Here is a 14219-nt window from a genome sequence, read left to right on the forward strand (position 1 = left end):
TGTTAACGCGATCAGCCTGGTGGCAACTCTGTTCTTCAGCAGCAGCCCTAAATCTGAAAGCCAGAGGGAGACGAACAAAGCCCCTAACGGGGAGTTCATCTCGCCTGACAAGAAACAGCGGAATGTTCCTCCTAGGGGTGCTCCCTGAGGGTCTGATCCTCCCATAAATCTCTCATTAGCAATGGTGATGCACACACCACCTCCAGGTGGTTTGAAGGCGGGCTGTCCCCTGGGTTTTTGTCTCATGTGGAAGGAGCGCTGCTCCTGTGCAGGAGGCAGGGAGCCCACCGCCTTGTCAGTCCTGCGCGTTTTCTAGGTACAGATTAAGCGAGCTCAAGAGGGAAGATGGCCGAGGCTGTGGCCGGTCTCACGCCTACCAAGCACGTCTGCAGCCAGCCACTCCGCACCTTCCCACCTCGCTATCTCCCGTCTCACTCACAAACGCCTCGTGCGATTAAACGCCCTTAGAAGAAGGGACCTCCGCAAAACTCAACGCCTCTGGAAACGCCGCTCCCCGCTCCCAACCCGGGCGCAGCACAAATCCCAGGGCAGACACCGAGGATCCCACCCCCACCACCCGGAGCCCCTCCCAGCCCGGGGCCGTCCGCCCCGCACAGCTGATGTGAGCAGCTCAGAGACCCCGGCCCCCTCCCACCTCCCCGCAGCCCCGGGCCAAAAAAGGGGCGCCGCGGCGGCGAGTGCGACGCGCCTCCTCCTCGTATTTCCTCCCCCGCCCACTTCCAGCGGCGGAGGGGCTCGCTGCCGCCGCCGGCTGCCGCCCGGCATGAAAAGTTCCCGGCCGCAGGATGCGCGGCGCGGCGGTGAGTTCCCCCGGCGGGGCCGCGGGGAAGCCCGGGCGGGGAGGGACGGGCGGACGGAGGGAGGGTGGGAGAGAGGGAGGAACCTCCGGGATCTCCGCGTCAAGCCGCGGCGCTGCGTGTGCGTGGCCGTGCCGGTGCCCCGGGGGCCGGGCGGCGGCAGGGGGGAGCGCGACGCGCACATCGCCCGGCGGCGGCGGCGCGGGGCTCCGGGAGGGGGAGCGCGGGTGCTGCCCGCTAGGGGACACGGAAACCCCCTCGATGACCCCTCCCCCACCCCCTCCCGCTCGGGCCGGCGGCGGGGCGGGGGGGCGTGGCCGGGAGACCCGGTGACGTCACTGCTCCGGCCCGGCTTCCTGCAATAGAAAGTGAGGGACGGTAAAACACCCCCCCCGCCCCCTCCCTCGGCCGGCCCCTCCTCCCCCCCCCCCCCCCCCCCCTTCCCTGCCCCGGTCACGGCGCGGCTCTCCCCGAGGGGAGCCCGGCGGGGGCCTCCCGCCCCGCCCCCGGCCACGCCCCGCCCCTCGGCTCCTGGGGGGCGGAGCCTGGGCCGGCCCGGGAGCGGCGGGGGGGGCGGGGGGGGGGGGGCACGGCGCGGGGAGGAGAGGAGGGCCGGGGCCGCGCGAGGCGGCGGCGGTGCTGGGTCATGTTTGTGTTGGAGGCTGTCAGGGGAAGGAGGCTGCCGCCCGCCCCCCCCGCGCGTCGCCATCGGCCGCCGCCGCCACGGCCCCTCCGTCAGGTTCGTAATGGGCCGGGGATGATGGTGGTGGTGGTGGTGGTTGTGGTGGGGGGGGGGAAGGGGGCAAGGAGGAGGGGGCACTGGGGCTGGGGGGTGGGAGCTTCTCCTCTTTACTTGCGAGGACCGAGTGCTTTTCTAAGCCCAATTTTAATTTTTTAAATTAATTTAATTTTTTATTTTTTATTTTTTTCTCTTGTTTTTCTTTTACCTTGCGTTGACCCACCCCCCCCTCCTCTTCTCCCCTCCCCTCCCCCTCCGGCCCCTCCGCCGTCACCCCCCCCCCCTTCGGCGCGTACACGCGCAGCGCTTTGTTCGGTCTTCGGCGCGGCGTTGCGGAGGGGTTTTCCCAGGCTCCGCCCTCCGTATTCATTCATGTTTTTTTTTTTTTCTTTTCTTTCCCCTCCCTCCTCTTATCCCTTCCCTCTCTTCTCTCTCCGTGCCGCGGTGCCACCCCCCCCCCCCCATCCCCTCCCTCCCTTTTCGCACAAAGGAGCCCCCCGCTCGGTATTCCGATCCCGCGGATCCCGCTTGTTGCTCCCTTTGTGTCCGTGCCTGCCCCTCGTTGGGTCCGTGCAGCAGCCGCAGACAAAAGCAGCGTTAAACATTAATGCTTCGCTGAGCTGGGGGGTGCGAGTAGAGTGCTCGAAGGGGTCCTGAATTCGGTTTTTACAGAAACATCGTTGTCCGGCTTGAAGATGCTAAAAGCCCTACACGCCGTCTCCTGTCAGCGATCGCTGAGCCTGTTTTAAGAGCTGTTCTGAAGTTTATATAAATCCAACTAAATCCTTCCTACTGTTAACTAAGGAAATGTCTCAACTCGAGGTAGTATGACTAGAAAAATAAGTGGCATTTCGTTCTGTTGAGCTGGAACAGTGCAACAGCACCACTCCTCTCTCTAAGTTCTATAAGTACTTTGCCATAGATCTGTATAGGATTTCAGGTGATGAAATGCACTGGAAGTATACCAGCAGATCACTGTAAAAGGGAAGAAGTGCTGTGAGCATTCTGTCCTGTGCTGCATGCGCAGTGCTTCTCCAGGAACATCCCCAGGAGTACCTCCATACCTGTACTCTGGAACTGTGTTTGCCACTGGGGTGTACAGCCCTCTGTTCTGCCTTCCCCATACACGTGAGCATCCCTTATCTTGAAACCTAATGTCAAATGTTGTTCAGTTCTCTGGATTTATTTATGTGGGACACAAGTTGTTGGAAGTCGTTTTCTGGCTAGGAGGCAGCTGACGAACATGGAAAAAAAAAAAAAAAAAAAAAGTGTCTTGGTTTTTCTCATGCCTCTTGAGAGATCCCAAAAGGAGTTTCACCCTAATTTAATTTAATTTTCTTACAGTATTGGAACATACTGCTCCATAAAAGGATAGGTACAGAAGTACTTCGTGCTTCTCACTCATTTTCACAGCTGATTTAGTCAGGTAGATATATATATATATATTTCCTTATTAATGCACACATCTCCTAACTTTTCTCTCTTTTTTATTCTATTAGCATATGGATTAACTGACTCTTCTGACAAGTTTATGGAGCTGCCACCTCTCTGCTTGCTGTACTTTTCATTTCTGGGAGGAGGAAGCAGTGTACGAGATTAAAGGAAAATGCCTCGGACGAAGCAGATACATCCCAGAAATCTCAGAGGTATGTTGCTGTCAGTGGAGAAAAAAAGGGCTTTTTGGAGACTTGGGTGCAGTTCCAGCTATGAGGTTGAAGGAATATGTGCTTAAGGAGGTTGTTTTGACCCAAATGTTGTTTGCCAGCAGTTGTAGGAGTAACCCAGGAGGCTTCTCAAATTTTGAGAGAATATATATTTGAGAAAATAAGCAGAATCTGTTCTTATTCCTACAGTGTGTGTGCATGGCAGCACTCTATGCGTAGAGCAATAACCAGCTTGAGCTTGGAAAATGCAAAGGAAGGCATTGTTTCCTTACTAAAGAATTTACAGTTGAAATATAGCAGGAGGTGGGAAGTGAGTGTATGATGTAGAGGCAGTGTGAGAGCTGTCGTCCAGGGGTTGTTTTTCTTAGTAGTAATAAGTGTGGCTTGCTTTTGGGGAGATCAGGCTTTCCTCCCAGGCATGCCCCCGCGTTATTTATCACCTCTGTCACCGTGCTGCCTCAGGAATCTCTGGGTTTGACCTTGGTCTCCTTGCCCTCCCTCACACAGCTGGGCTTAGAGAGGAGCAGTCGTTCCCCCCCCCCACAGACACACAAACTGAACATCTACTTGAATGGTATCCCAACACATAGCACAGAGCCTGGGGTGGCAGATGAACACCAATGATATGGTCCTGAGACTGTGATTGCTTGTTGCTGTCTTGGTCAGAGTGGCCCTGGAGGAATTAAGTAAGGGGAAAAATACAGGTTAGTTGAAGAGCAGATGTGTATGCAGAAGGAAAACACTCTTACGCCGCTGCTCTGATCAGTAGCTGTCAGGAGAACGTGCTTCCACCTGCACCCTCACGTGTGGCTGTGATCAGCTCTTTTAAGGTGAGTTTCACAGCTGCAGTAGGGAAACATCCGTTTAAAGAATAAAAGCAATGATAACCCACAAATATCAACATGAAGTTTTAGGGGCAGGAACAGCATTTGTTTCTGTTTTACGTTTTGCTTTGATGGGTGGTTGTTTTTTTTTTTTAACAGCAACACCCAACCAATGTAAGATATGTTTCATTTAGTGTACAATTGAGAGGCTTCTAAGCACTGGCATTTACAGCTGTACCGAAGACATTGCGATTGTGACCTGTATCACTGCTACCACATGGCAGCTCTGCTGTAGAAGACATTTTAGCAGTGTCTTCATTCAGGAAGTGCTGAGTAGTGTCGTTCAGCATGATGGATCAACTTCCATCACAGATATCCACTGAGGGGAGAAGCAGCAGTGGGCACTCGGCAGTGCCTCATGTTTGGTGATGCTGCTTCCCCTTCTGAGCAATAAATTAGACTCCAGTTTTTAAAACTGCTTCTTACCAGCTTGCTGATACAGCTGGCGTTATGTTTTCTGATCAAATATAAAGGTGATCTAATTTTAGTGCTCTGTTATCTACGCTTGTATTGCTTCAAACTTAAAAGGAGTTAAATCTGTTGTAAAGTTTTTTTTAGCTTTGTATTCGCTTCAGTAAATGCTTAAAATAAACAATCTAATTAAACTCTTAATTGTGTAAATTAATTACTTTTTTTCCTTGTGTAATTTCCTCAGTCACTTAGCTTTTATTGCCCTTATAATAGAAGTTTTCATCAGTTTATATTTCTCCACAGCAAATTGAGGTCTTAAATAAATCAGGACGGGTTAAATGTTTAAAAAAGAAACAGAGGTATAGAATGAGCCCCTAATTTGAAATGACAACTAAACCTTTTAACAGTTAGAGATGGTTGTTGAAACTACCCACATTCTGCAAAATTCAATGTGTTTTGAGCATACATTGCTACTAAATGGGTTATTAGAGGTGAAGTGATTTGAAAAATCAGTTTACTTCTCATTAGTTATGCCCTATTTCCATTTTTTGTCTAGATAATGAGGAAAACTGGATTTCAGTTGCTTTAGTCATTTTACCAGTTTCTGAGAATATAGCAGAAGATATTTGCTGAAAGCATCAGGTTTTGATGGAATTAGAAGAGGCTGGAAAATTTTGTATTTCTGTTCCTCCACAGCTTATTTTTTTTTATGTACAGAAAGTTGGACCTGCCTAAAATTGAGAGTCTTAAACGTTTTAAACAAACGACAAACACATTATGTATCTGTAGGGTTTAATTTACGCTTATTGGTACAGATAATAACTAGATCTGTAAAAAGAATGTGTGGCTGTGATCTAAGGTGAAACAAAGATGTAATAATAAGTGGCTTTTGTTCTGAGGATAAAAGGTATGTTTACACTGTCTAAACTTAATTATTACCTCCTGCACTATGTGCTAAGAGTGCCCCATGCCCTCACCTGGCTTCTTCCTTCCTTGTCTCAACCCCTCTGGTTGCCCCATAGCGATCAAATGGCCAGTGGCTTTACCTGGGCTTGTCTGGGGCCCATCAATGTTTAACTTTTCTGAGAGAGCACTGTCTAACAACCCTTGGTTGCTCTGTTGTGCCGATGCAGGGTCTGAGTTGCTGGGTTTGCACTTTCCAAGTCAGCCTGGAGAATAAACAACCAAATCCAAGAACCTAAAATATATACACAAGTTCTGAAGCAAAGGAAAACCAAAGCAACGGAATCCATAACTTCGCCTTTTCTTCCTCCCCCTTCCCCCCCCCCCAAAAAAAAAAAAAAAGTTAATTTGTGGGTATCTTGCTGCATAGAAATAAGTTCTGAGGGTTTTAATGTTGCTTTTGTTTACAGTAAGTAATGTTGTCTGGGGAAAATGAAATAGCGTTCTTTAGTATATAGAGCTAAATCTAATGCTTTGGCAAGAAAACTGAAGGTTGTTTTGTTTTGTTTTGTTTTTTTTTAATTGAGAGCATGGATAACCTCTGTAAATATCAAGTTTTATTTATTTATTACATGTGCTTGATTTTTGTTTTGGAGTGTTCTGAGGTTCTGTACCCCCTTCCTCTCTCTTGGCTTCCACTTGCTGTTTATAGATGAGTCAATATATAGTGCCATACTAACCTGAATTTTACAGCAGGAAAGAACCTGTGTCAAGAGAGCAGGATATGGGAAGCATTATTTTGCAAATAAATTTATCTCTATACATGTATACGTATGTATAAAGCCAACAAAATTAGTTGGCCATTTGTTTTCATCATTATGTGCTAGTGACATGGTTTTAATGCTTGACTGCAGCTGAATGAACGTGTTACATCTGATGCCTTATGTCAGTAAGGCATCAGCTATGCTATGCTTGTTTTGTTATTTTGTTTTGTCACATCCCTGCTTCTCAATGCAAATAGATCCTTAGGTTGGAAAGCATTATCATCAGCAGGGAGCTGCTCTGGTGAGAGGAATTGTGCATGGTATCAGACTTAAGATGAAAAAAAACCCAAAACAAAAAGCCAGACGATAACCAGATATCTGAATTACCCATCAGCTATGTGACCAGAATGGATTTTGTAAGCAGACATTCCCAGTGTTGTCTTAGCCCCTTGGATATTTCAGCTATATATCGCATGGCTAACAAAAATGTTGTCATCCTCCAGAAAATGAGTGTGTTGTCAAAGAGGAAAACATCCGTCTTGCTCAGGAGGTGGGCTGGAAACAGTGGGATCGTTACAGTCTTTAGTGCTTACGAGGCATCCAGAGGGTTGTCTTTCTTAGAGTTAACCTTGCTTGTGGTGTCAAATTTTAGGAGGCTAGTAAAAGACGGCTTTGCTTGCAGTCACACAGTATATTTACATGACCAGCTGATACGTGAATGGAGCAAAAATGGCACAGAAGCAGAAATGTATTCTTGGAGGTATAGCTACATGAGAGAGTCATGCTTTTAGTAGTACAGAGTGAGCTTGGTTTGTTGTCAGACAGTTGTCTGGATATAGGAGGAAGAACAGCTCATGTTTTTGTTTACTTTGGTGTACCCAATTGCAGAGATTAAATTGAGAAGATGCTTGTTCTTTGTATGCTGTTTAGCAGCGCTGTGATGCACCAATATAAAATTGTTACAAATATTTTGAACTTGTTCTTTTTCCTAGATAAGCTTCTTATTTTAAAAATATAAATTCTTGCTGTTTCTGTTTTTCCTTCTCAGTCAGATATTTCCATTTGAAGCAAATGGTGGATGGGCCCATAAACTTCAATAACTGTGTCTAAATCTTTGTAACACTTTGTGCTTACACTAAGGAAATGCAAGTATAATACAAGTTGTTTTGTTCAATAGCTTGATTGCTTTGCTGTAATCTGAAAAGTGTGCCTCAGTTTGCTGGAGTATGTTCTGCATCTGATGATTTCCAGGGAAGTGAGGTGCCTGCTATGTTTTAAGCATAATTTAGCAAAGGCTCTTTGTCTTGGTTGAAAATTATAATGTGCTTTCAGTATTGAAATTAGCCTGTTGACATTGGAAGCTGACCAGTTAACATTTCTTACTAGTGCTTAGTCATGTAGTCTGTAAGACTTGAGAATCGATTGTTGTGCTGTGCAATAACTCATGATTTGCAATAAAAAGAAAAAAAGCAGATTTTACTGGGTTTGCATCTGTAACTTGTGCCTGGTCTGTGTAAAAGAGATCTGCAGGCATAACACTTGACTTTCAGGTCATAGTTCTGTTTCTGACACTAAAATAACGCACAGCGTTAGGGCAGCTATGAGGTGCTGTTGTTGCAGGGCTGGTACATCAGAAGTGCTGGTAGGCTGCACTTTGTGGCATGCCTGTGGCCATTTGTCAAGATGCTGTCGAAAAAGCTCAAATATATATCTCGATGAAATTTCTGGAGCGTTTGTGGCACAGGTGGCACAAGAAGTCAGAGCTTTGTCTTGATGTCTGTTACAGAAATACACATTGATTTGGCAGCAAGTGTTTCTGTGTATCGGTCTGTTTCTAGTAATTTCACTTCAAACTAAAATCTCCCTCATAAAGATAGAAGGACCATCTAGTTCTGTAGGTATCAGCTGGCTGTCCAGGTCTGCCTGTAATGCAATGCATAGGCCATACATCCTGTAGATAGTAGAAGCAGTCTCTCTGTGCCTCGTGTTTCTTGCCCTGGATGTGGAATGATAGAATTTCTCTCCCTCTTGTTTTTTGGTTTTGTTTTACGTGCTTGAAGTGTAGGTGTCAGATTGCACCTTAGGAGAACTTCTTGGCTGCAGCCTTTACAATCCACTTTAATGTGAATAATATATATATTTTTACATATGAAAAACTAAGATATTCTGCAGCATAAGAAAGGCTGAATTTAAAGCTGTAGTTTGCCATCCTTTACCTGGTATGGATCCCTAAACTTGGTCGTGTAAGCATTTTTGACGAGGTCTGATCCTGTTAGCTTCTCAGGATGGTTGGGCCCCTTCTGTCAGTGGCCACAGGTGATAGTCAGATGCCTGCTGAGAGTGGATTGCAACAGAGGAAAGACTGGTGGGATGGATAAGACTGCACTGCCTCAAGAGAGCTGCATTTTGTTCCTGCCTCTGCCTCTTAAGCTTTTTGTGTGAGGTTGAGTGATTCTGTTAAACCAAGCTTCTGCAGCCAGCTGCTTATTGTGTTCTCTGTTTTGCCAAAGCTGAGGTGCCACAGCACAAATTCTGTTTCTGTTGCTACAGTTTGTACCTTACAGTCAAACTGTAGCCAGGAACATGCTAAGCACCCCAAAAAAATGAATTAATTCAATTGGGGCTCAGGTGACTCAAGTTGAAGACCCAAGATTAGCCAGCGCTTTTGGTGCACCTTTTAATCTCTATTTCCTGCCTGTAAGTTGGAGATACTGCATCAGTTTATAGTGGCCTGGAGGATAAGGTTGTGAGTGTTGTGAAGCAGACTCTCAGGGGCTAAAAAGTGGAAAAGATGGAGAAACCAGCAGTCTTGTGTTTGGGGTGTGCTGCTAGCAAGGCCTGGAGCCAAGCTGATTTCTTTTGGGTAAGCAACCTTACTTTTGTTGCTCTGTAACTTTACTGCTTTGCGTCACCATCTTAACATTTCAAATATATTCTTTAGTGTTAGTTCCTAGCTGTCAAAATAGCAAACTTGAAAGATGAAAAGAAAAACCCCAAGAAATTTCATCATGTTGAACCACAGCGCTTCCCATATGAGTCAGTGCCGTACTGGGACCCTGTTAGGCAGGGCAGGCCTTCAGAGCGTAGGCTGTGCCCTCATGGACCAGCAGGAGGGATGGAGGAGGAAATCTCTCTCCCTCCTTGTGTGCTTTTTGACAATTGATGCTGGTGTTGAAAGCTGCTAGAGCCTTTGGAGAGAATAAGGCTTACGGGATTTAAATGTTTGTACCATTTTCTGTAATAGCTCACTTCATGTGCTTGGCATAATGTTGCTGAGAAAGCCCCTGGGTGCAGGGAGAGCCTTTAGAGAGGAACATCTTTAAGGTCATAGCTTCCCAAGTGGTACATTGAGGTTGCTTTAGTTCTGTGAACACTGAGGGCGGGGAGTGATTTTTAGGCTGGATCAGCCCCCCCGATCCCACACACCACACTCATTCCTTTCAGTGCATGTTCTAATGGATGCCAACTTGAACTCATAGTGAAACTATGCTGGAAATACGTATTTGCCATGTATAAGCAGCAGGCTTTCTAAGATTCTTAAATTGCCCAAAGATGAGTATATATTTTCATCAGGATAATGTAAGATCTGTTCCTTACTTCCAGACTGTTTGCTTTTCCCTGCAAAACCTTCTATTGGCAAATCTCAAAACTGAGCACCAGTGGAGGTTCCTAATGGAATGACCTAAGAATTTTAGTTTACTGGTAAACCCAAGAGGAAACTGCACTTTTCCTAGTTGACATGTTAATTGAAAACACAAGGTAATAAAAAAATACTGGGTCATAAAATTTGACATGCAGCATTCATGCAGGATGGACAAAATATGATTGAAGTAAAAAACAAACAAAAGCACGCTTAAGTGTAGTTGCTGCTCTCAACGTTGAATATTTCTGTATGTAGATTGTTGTGTAGCACATGGAAAATATTAGAAAAAGGGGATAGACTAGAAAAAGGGGATGTGCAGAGTGAGTCTGCTGGATGCAGACAGTAGCAAAAATTGGTGCTTTCAGAGGGAGCTAAAATAACATTAGAAAGGGGGATAAAGAAATGGTGTTCCAGGTAAAAGGACTGCAGAGACTCATCTGCAAGGATGACTGTTGGTTAAAAAAAAAGGGAGGGGGGAGGAAGCAGCTTAGTGGTGTTCTCTTGATGGTAGAAAAGAACACGTTTGTTTTGTGTGGATTGGAAATCTTATCATTGCAGTTAGAATTGGGATGAAGCTTGAAGAAATTAATGAAGAGTAAGGTTAAAAAAATAATTCATACAAACTAAAAAGCAGCCACAAAAACAGGGTTTAAATATCTCTTAGGAGCAAGTTAGATTTCTTTGAGGAAAAAAAAGTGAAGTAAAAGCAATGCAGATAGATAATTCTGTCTTGACTTTGCATCCTGTATCTTGTCGATTGTTGATTGAGCAAAGCACATGAAATACTGCACAATTGGACACTCACTCAAGTATGAGCTCCAGTGTGTTTAGAAGGTTTTGGAAAAAAAATGTAATTGCAGCTGTGAAAAGAGAAACAAAAAGTATGATTTCCACAGTATTCTTTCAAACTTTTCTAATAGAGCAGGCATTTGGCTTTGGGATGAAACTGAGTTAAGGTTTTTGGGCTCTGGAACAACTGCATTTTGTGAGAGTCAAGCTTTCTTGTGAGCATTTAGAAGAATAGAACTTCTTTCAAATCCTTGCTGACCTGTACCATCCTGACAACTTAGGCTAGATATTGGTCTGCAGTGTGTATGTAACGTAACTGTTTTATAGTCCTGTGTAGGCAGTGAACTTGCCCACGCAACAGCAATGAAACAGCTACTTTCAGGATGATGCCTTTAGAAAATAACAGGTAGAGAACAGAATCCTGGGCAGGCTAGTTCATGGTGATTGAAAGGAATGGTATGGGAAGTGCTTGCTACTCCAGGCCTGCACCCCTTGGCTCTGGGATGCATTCCCTATCCTTGGCAGGGGGGAGAGGTGTGCAGGGCCTTCCTCTGCTGCCTGCAACAGGGCTGGTTGTGGGGAGTAGCATCTGTCTGACAGAACACTTTGCTCAGTTGCTGAAGAGGTGAAAACTGTAGTTCTAGCCACAGTCATTTGTTATCTTCGGAGCAGTCTCCCCATAGTCTGACTTGACAAAAATTAGTCCTGTTTTTGGCCTTACATTATGTTTGCATATGAATCCTGAAATTGTTCCCTTTTGGTGCAGAAGGCGTGTTGCTTGAATTTCTTGTGATCAGACAATTTGATTTCAAATTGCAAACTGCTCTAAATATTTATGCCAGGAAACATAAATGAGACTTTCCAGAGCTGCACATTTTCAAGGAGCTAGTTACACAAGTATGCACTTCCTCGACTTGTTCGTTCTTTGGTATGCTGGCCTTCTGTAGCAGGAGTTATAGCTCAGTAATGGCTTTTGAGATTATGAGGAGAGGAAATTGAGCCTCTCTGCTCAGTTGGAAAAGTAAGACTTTCCTTTCTGTATTAAAGGAGGTGAAGCAACTGGACTTTAAATTTCCATATTGCGCAAGGTGCAGTCTTTCCCTCCACTTGTTAAGTGTACCGTAACTCAGAGTATTTACATTAAGAAGGAGGAGGGGGAAAAAAGTACAGCAGATGTTCAGAGTCTTCAGTGACGCATATGTGGAGGAAGTGGGGAAGCTCTCGTTTAGTAGGGCTGGGCAGAACTGTTTGTTTTTGTACAGTAACTTATAAAATGTCTGTAAAGCTTCTCTCAGAATGAGACAGCTTACGGAATGTGCTGAATTAGCATTTCCCTTATGACCTCTGGTGACTGAAAAAGAAACTGCTTTGTAATGACCCACAGGTGTGAAAAGTGGAAGGCTAAAGCTGAGAAAGTCCATGTGTTGTGCTGCTTTAATCTTTGACTTCAGATTTTGTCTATATTCATAACTGCATCTGGTTAGCACAGTAAACTGCACTTAACATCTTTAGTTGACAGCTGAAGCAGTGAGTAGAGAATGTGTGATAAAGAGGACCATGAACTCATACGTTAAAATGCCCTGTGAACCGTTTTCCCTTTTCCTGTGTGTTTGAAAGATAAGTTTGTGCTAAGTCCCTTTTGTAAATCCTTCTCCTGGGCTAAAACTGCAAAAAGTTTGGAAAGAGGTGGAGGGAGGAAAAAGTGGTAGTTGAGCAGGATCCTGTGGTCTAACGTAGCTACAAAACAACTGCGTATGTGTTCCTAGTTACCTACGAACTATGTGGCTCGAGCCCTGCCAGCAGTGGTAGTCATGGAATATCCAGAGCATGCCACATGATTTCCTCTTGATTTTTTTTGACCTGATTTTGGGGGTTAGGAAGTAAAAGTTAATGTTGAGCTGTATTGTTTTTAGCTGAGTGCTGCTAAAGCAGATGGGAGATCAAATGCTTGTTCCTACCCTAAAGTTTGTTACGCAGTCGTGATACTGAGCCAGGAAAAAAGAAGAAATGTTTAGAAATGGCACATAAAATATAGTTTCTCTGGTGGTTTTGCTATTCCATTACCTCTGTGGAATCTCTAGCAGTTGTGTCTTTTGAAGAGGAGCACACGTCTCAGACAGCAGATGTACAGTTTTTACTTCCTGCTCCAGGATTTCATACAGCAAAGAAGTATTTGTGTTTCTGTTCCAGTTCTATCAAGGAAACGCAGTGGTGTGTATGTAGTGATTATGTTTAAAATATTTTACTCTGTAATTTTTATTAGTAAAATAACATCCTATGTCAAAATGTTCCTGTAATTCCCAGTTGTCAAGAGGCAGAGCTAAGTATGCGTGTTTTGATAGTTTCATGCATTGACTCTTAAAAGAGAATTGCCTCCTTCAGTATAAGGACAATGCTCTTGTGAGGCAAAGTAGGAACTGTGAAAATATAGTTAATACAGAAAAAATACTTCATTACAGGGGAGATTTAATAATTTTCCAATAAGTCTTTGTGCATTGTACACAGTGAATTTGTCTTGCACACATTTCTCGGTGTGTTATTTTTCTTCATGGCACTGATGTATGGAATGTTTCAGTAAGTTTTCTTAACGGTGTTTTTCAGTATTTCTCTATAAGTGAAATCATCCACTTCTTTTAGAGTAGTTTTGATGTCCAGATACATGTCCATCAGTATCTATGAAAATAGTTTTCAGAAAAATAGTGGATTTTTGTTTTTCCTTTTTCTGAAAATTTTGAAATATAACGTGCCAAGGGTGATGTAACTTGTGGATAGACTGTTCTAAGAGCCTGTTCAACAAAGTTCTGTACCAGTGTGACAGCATCCTGAAGAACCTCCTGCCTAGTCACCCATTGCCCTAAGGACAGCATGAGCGAGCCCGTATTTGTTGTTAGCTGCTGAATGCATCTCTGCTTCTTGCCAAAATGGTCCATCTTCTCTTTTTTTTGCAGGCTAGTCAGGCTGGCTCTGAAGCTCTCCCATCTAGAGGCTTCTCTTTTTCTGAAGCTTTCAGTTGTCTCAGTACACTATCTACATATGCAGGAGGGCTCCCCAGGCGAACAGGCGAAAGTCGTGGGCTGGAGCAGGAATCTCCCTCTGGGGGCCTTTGCCTGAGGGATGCTGTCTTCCCAAGTGGGTGGGAGGGCTCCTCAGGCGGAGTCAGGCATGTCCCAGTGCACAGGGGAGGCTTTCACAGGCAGGTTATGGTCTCAGCACAGAACAGGTTTTGATTTTTAATGTTTTTCCAGTATGTTACAGCTGCCTTCTACCATGCTTTTTCAAAAGTAAGTTAATAGAATATTCTTTTTTAAGACTATAAGTTCAGTGTTTTTTTTATTTAACAACTCTTAAGTGAGTTTCTTTTTCTCCTTCTTTATGCTTTTTTCCCTAAAACAAATTCTGTCTACAGATATTGCTTCTCTGCTGTTTGGCCTACAGCAATCAAGTAAACACTTTAAAAACAGGAAAACCATGCTGTCTTTTTATTCCTCCTCCTTTTCTTATTCTTAAATTTCACTGATCTTTGATACTGCTGACATCTTACGCATTCTGGTTTTCTCACCGATCAGAGTTATAGATAGAGATGCTTCAGCGGAAGTGACCCTCA

General features: G+C 44.7%; 1 protein-coding gene across 5 annotated transcripts in view; it reads left to right on the top strand.

The window, feature by feature from the left end:
* The first annotated feature begins 737 nt into the window (after positions 1–737).
* HIVEP1 (HIVEP zinc finger 1) overlaps positions 738–14219 on the top strand; it is a 118973-nt gene continuing 105491 nt past the window's right edge. For 4 of the 5 annotated variants that reach the window (XR_010623149.1, XR_010623148.1, XR_010623150.1 and 1 more), the window contains exons 1-2: positions 1409–1557; positions 3057–3203. Coding sequence is in view for 2 of the 5 variants with exons in the window: in XM_065752296.1 (XP_065608368.1) it covers positions 3164–3203 (40 nt within the window). In the remaining 3 variants the exon portion in view is untranslated. Of the gene's footprint in view, positions 822–1408; positions 1558–3056; positions 3204–14219 lie in introns of those variants that run through there. The other variant, XM_065752297.1, reaches the window with a different exon arrangement.

This window comes from Cyrtonyx montezumae, unplaced genomic scaffold, assembly GCF_038088225.1.
Source record: "Cyrtonyx montezumae isolate F1298 unplaced genomic scaffold, pur_monq_1.0 scaffold_8, whole genome shotgun sequence".
NCBI classification, from domain to species: domain Eukaryota; kingdom Metazoa; phylum Chordata; class Aves; order Galliformes; family Odontophoridae; genus Cyrtonyx; species Cyrtonyx montezumae.